The sequence below is a fragment of the Lotus japonicus genome, chromosome 4 (assembly GCF_012489685.1).
Source record: "Lotus japonicus ecotype B-129 chromosome 4, LjGifu_v1.2".
In the NCBI taxonomy this organism is placed as follows: Eukaryota; Viridiplantae; Streptophyta; class Magnoliopsida; order Fabales; family Fabaceae; genus Lotus; species Lotus japonicus.
The window spans coordinates 43,898,312-43,903,841 of record NC_080044.1 but is presented as its reverse complement, the minus strand read 5'-3'; the positions used below and the strand labels follow the sequence as shown (position 1 = coordinate 43,903,841).

The 5,530-nt window shown below is 36.4% G+C and overlaps 1 protein-coding gene across 1 annotated transcript; it reads left to right on the top strand.

The window, feature by feature from the left end:
• Positions 1-732: 732 nt before the first annotated feature.
• LOC130715263 (FCS-Like Zinc finger 2-like) lies at positions 733-2,056 on the top strand. Its single transcript, XM_057565342.1, has 2 exons — positions 733-1,293; positions 1,452-2,056. The coding sequence occupies exons 1-2, from the start codon at positions 995-997 to the stop codon at positions 1,630-1,632; spliced, it is 480 nt and encodes a 159-aa protein (XP_057421325.1). The 5' UTR covers positions 733-994; the 3' UTR covers positions 1,633-2,056.
• Positions 2,057-5,530: the final 3,474 nt, after the last annotated feature.

Here is a 5,530-nt window from a genome sequence, read left to right as displayed (position 1 = left end):
ATGTTGAGACGTGGTTCATCCCACCTTGTTAGAATGAGAAAGTTCCTTTAGATGCTATAAGCATTCATTTTTTGAGATCTAATTAGACTGCTTTCTTTTCTTAGCTTTTACAAACAAAAAAATTCTCATATTGAACTTGATCGGATTTACAATAATGATTCATGGACATATGAAAGTTGCAATTTGTGTTCGACATATACAGATTGTCGCGGTTTCTGATGGCCACAACTTGCAAAGTATTAAAAAAAACAATGACGATTTTGATTAAGTAACTGCCACAATTACATGTTTTATTATTAAGGAGATTGAAAACTCTACTAATTTTTTTTTGCTTGTTTTTTACAATTCATATTTAACTACACAAAAATGGTACTTTTACACCTCATTTTTAATGCACTTCATTTCCAGCTATTTTTATTTTTATCTCTCTTATTTTATCATTTATCACATCTCATATTTTCTCTCTTATCTATTTTCGTTTCTTCTTATCTCTCCTTCTTCCACGCCTATTTCCACAAAAAAAAAAGTGTGAAATCAACATTGTTCTTTAATTACACGCGTATGTCAAATGGTGGTCTTGCAAACCCGAGTCAACCTAGGAGAACTCCTAAACACATCACTCAATGCCACTATGTAATTTTCACCAACAATAGTGGCAATTCTCTAGTCTCCACACCCCAATCATACAATTCCTAAATAAAATAAAAAATGTTCATAGTTGTTTTGAACGGTCTTGATGCAGGTAGTTTGAGCCAATGGATTCACTCTCACGGATTCTTTGTAACCTGCCGTTGTTTACACATCCCTTTCCTTTTCCCTTCAGGCTTCCCATACCAAACCGTTTCTTTCCAAACCCATCTTTCTATTTATAAACCATTTCTCACCACTTTCTCCAACACTACCACTCCCTCACTACTCTCTCTTCTTCTCCCTTCTAATCAATATCATTTCAGAACACTCCAGTTTCTGAACAAATAGTCCCTTTTTCCAATTCATGCACTCCCCTGTAAGACCTTGTTACTTGGAGAAAGATCACGGTTTGGCTTCATTACCAGACATGGATTCTGGTTATCGTGTGAATAGTACTAGTTTTGTGTCACGGTCCTCCATGACCTCTGGTTATGGTTATGCTACTTCCTGCAACAGAGGAAGTTTCAGAAACCTCTCTGTTTCTTCTCCGAGATCTGGAAGATTCTATGATTCCAGATTTGAAGATCATCAACCCCACTTCCTTGAAGCTTGTTTTCTCTGCAAGAAGTCACTGGGGGACAATAGAGACATCTTCATGTACAGGTTAGAACAGCACCCACAATAACCCATCTTGTTGAATCATAAAAATTAGCAAACTTTATAGCAAATTAAAGACCCTTTTGACATGTTCAAGTTTGGGTATGAATTTGATTGATCGTTGATGTAACTGGTTCTGATGGTAGTTTTGATTGTTTATGCAGAGGAGACACCCCTTTTTGTAGCGAAGAGTGCAGGCAAGAGCAGATAGAGATAGACGAAGCGAAGGAGAAGAACATGAAAGCTTCATCGATGAAGGCTTTGAGAAGCAAGGAGCAAAGAAACTCTGCTTCACCAAACAAGGCCAGAGATTACTCGTTTCGTGCTACAGGAGTTGCCGCATAGTTGTTGGCTGAATCTGAGAAAATAGAAACAGGGGAAGTGATGCAGTATTCTCAGAAAGGGAAAGAACAAATTTGAAGAAAAAAATGTGACAAAATGAGGATCATCAAGAGAGAAGGGATTGTGGTACAGGGGAACTTTGTGAATGTAGCTAGGTGTAAATGGCATAGTATTGAAAAGTGTGTATGCTACTTGAGGCAGATCTGATCCTCTGTGAGATGCTCATTTTCAGGGTTTGCTTTTTTCTTTGTTTATGGGGGAATCATCCAATCAAGGTTTTGGTTTTGTTTCCTTCTGTAGATCCTCCTCCTCCCTAGTCCCTTATCATCAGTTATGATATGATCAAATCAATGGTTGTTGTGCCCACAGTTTTCAGGTTATCAAAGATGAAACTGAATATGATAGAAAATCTCTTTGACTTTCCATATTCCCTGCTCTGTTTGATTCATTCATTTGCAGAATTACATGTTTGTGTTGATGTTTATGTTGATCAGGATTGTGATCATAGATTGGATTCGCCAAACCTTCATTTTGATTCTTGCTTGATTCTCGTGTACTAGGCTTGATTTTGGTGAATTTTTAACTATTCATACTGATTCTGTTTTAGGCTAGATTTCCTTACTTTAGGAGAAATAATTATTATTTTTCTCAATATCTTAAAAGAGCTTTTTTAAAAGGTAAAAAAAAGTGATAAAGATGATCTTGCATTTTATAATTAAATTCTTAATGTGATGATACATAATAGAGATTGTTTATTCTATTGAACAGTAGAGTTTTTTTTATTACACAAAACACTCCAGCCTATTATTGTGGGCTGAGATCCAGTCTGCAAGCGGCTGGCCTAAATTAACAAGGCCCAAACAAGTTGACTACCAATGGACTAGACTTAAAGATGAGAAGGAGATCAAGGATAAACTAATTTGATTAGCCAACTAAACTGATGTAAATCCATGCCATGAATCTCCTTTGTCTTAAGTGTGGATCTAGCTTGCTTGCATCCAAATGAACCAAAAAGGTAGAAGAAACGCAAAACGTGGAAGAGGAAGGAATGATGGAGGTGCCACACATTACATGGAAGAAGATGATAAGCCTTCTCAAGGATTGCTACAAAGCAAGGATTCTTGATAGAATGTTTGGTTTAGAAGCCGCAGCAATGGTTAATTCTCTAAGATAGTTTCAGAGAGAAATCTAAGAGAAACTAGCTCACACAAATGTGAATTTTAAAACATGGTCAATTAATGTCAAATTATAAGGTGACCAACCCTTATATAGGAGAGGTCAGTGCCTAAAACAAGAAGTGGGCTTAATATGACTCCATGACTACTACCTAATTGAACCCAAAGCACAAGCCCAATAATCTATCCTATATGGGCAAGAAATACAAGCCCTAAATATATCATAAGTAGGCTAATGTACAGGCAAAAAAGAAAAAAACACAAAGGGGAATACAATGCTAGCCAAACAAGCTTATTTTGGAAAACATGTTTTAAGTGACAATTCAAGGCTATGTGCTTTGACATATGTTTCTTTGTATTATGTGAGCTTTGCCCGATCAGTTGTACCACCCTCTTGGGTTATGGGTCTGACATTGCTTATCTTTGACCAAAAAAACATAGGCTTTCAAGTGTCCATGTCTTCCTTGTCATGCATGTGTCACAATATTAGAACTATGGTTATGTCATGTGGACATTCAATTATGCCACGTAGTCAGTCATAAGTGACGAAGATAACCAAACACGCTACATGTATAAATATGACTCAGAATGATAAACTAAGGTAGAACCTAATCATTCATACATCAAACTTCAAGTTTTTTACTTGTTTCACAAATAAGGATCAAGAGAGAAGGGATTGTGGTACTGGGGGACTTTGTGAATGTGGGTAGGTGTAAATGGTAAACTACGTATTGAAAAGAGTGTATGTTACTTGTGGCAGATCTGGTCCTATGTGAAATGCTCATTTTGTATGTTACTTGAGCCCTTTACAACAACCTTTGAAAACGTTCTCGCCTTGGGACTCGCTAAACCTCCCACTATAAATATCAACCTCTTCAACACCAGAAGGTAAGTTCTTTGTTTTCCCTGATTTACATTTCTTTATTTCTCGACTTCCTTTACTGACTTAAGCATCCGAGTCCCTTCAGGTAACTCCGGTGCGACGACCCCCACACCGATTCAGACTCAGCCTCCACACCAGGTTCTCCATTCCCATCCTCCCTCATGTAAGGGTTTGATACGACTAGCCTGAATCCTCGTGTGTGTCGGTTCATGTTCCGCGTTCATTTGCGAGATTACAAATTTGTGTTGATTTTTATGTTGATTAGGAGTGTGATAACAAAACAATAGGATTCACCCAACCTTCATTTCGTTTCTTGCTTGATACTCGTGTACGGGGCTTGACTTCAGTGAACTTTTACCTATTCATACAAAATATTTTTCAGGCTAGATTTATGTACTTTTAGCCTTTGGGAGTTTGGGAGAAAGAGTTTTTCTTTTTTCTCAAAATTTGAAGAGAACTTTTATAAAAGCTAAGAAAAGTGATAAAAATGGTTTTTAATTGAGGAGTGCTAGAAAAACACGTTTTTTAATGACACTTTCCGACACCTTTTTTTTGTTGAAAAGTAAACACATTTCTCACACTTTTTAAATAAGTGAAAAATAAAATGAATCACAATAAATGTGTATTGTTAGCATTTATACTTTGAATTTTATAATGAAATTGTAATGTAATAATACGAAATGGAAATTGTTTATTCTAATAACAATAAGTTTTTTTCCCAAAAAGCGTCGAGAATTTTATGTTAGACTGACATTCGGCCCGCTATCCTAATGTCCCTAAATGAACAAGGCCCAAACAGGGTTGACCACCCGTGGGTGAGTCTTATACCAGATGAGAAGGAGATCAATGCTAAATTAATTTGATTAGCCATCTAAACCAAGCTCGACGATGGGTTCTTAAGGGTTCGCTCATGAGCGTCGATAACCTCGAAGAGCTCGATGATGGGTTCTTCCTTCTTGTCCAATAACAAACTTCACCATTTTGGAACCCCCATCGTCACCCAGAACATGTGCTTCATGATTAAACCTAACTATGAGTTTCCTCTCCTGAGATCTAGTTTTCCTCTCATTAAATCTGAGTTTCTTCTCCTCCTATATGGTTGATTTCGAAGTCGTTGAATTTATTTGGAGAAAGAGAATTAAACCATCTGATCTAGGTATTTTGCATGCTTTGCCGTGGTGGCTCCGCCGTGAGGGATAGATATCATAAATAGAGAATGATGAAGAGATAGAAGGATATATTTTTTCATACTTTAGCAAATTTTGCTTAGTATCCATGAATAAACCACTATTTTAGTTGGTCCATGCTATACGTGACCCTTTCCAAAATAGAAAATGTTTCAAATAGGATTTGAGCTGTTTTGTTTTAGAAAACATAATTTTTTTTTCATTTTCTAAAAATATTTTTCATTTTCAAACTATCTAAATTTATAAACTCCATATATGTTTTGACTTTCTAAGAATAAAACCCCTAGGCCTTGGGGGAGACCTAAGAAAGTTAAGAAAAAGGGTAAGAAGAAGAGGGTTCAAGATGAGGTTGATATCGAGAAAAGTAACACAAGAAAGGGAGTTTGAATTGTGTTCCCTTTAAAACTTGAATTTTCAAACGAATATAAGTTTAGAAAGAATTTTCACAATCGTTTGATGCAGCGGATATAAAAACGGTAAAGAAATGGAAAGTAAGCACACAACAATATATCCTGGTTCACCCACAAATGATAGGGCTATGTCGAGTCCTTGGCTTAACCAAGATTTTCACTAACAAGTATCAAGAACTTCTCCTACAACAAGTATTTGACAGGACTTCTCCCAACGAGTTTATAAGGACTCCTCCTAATGAGTTT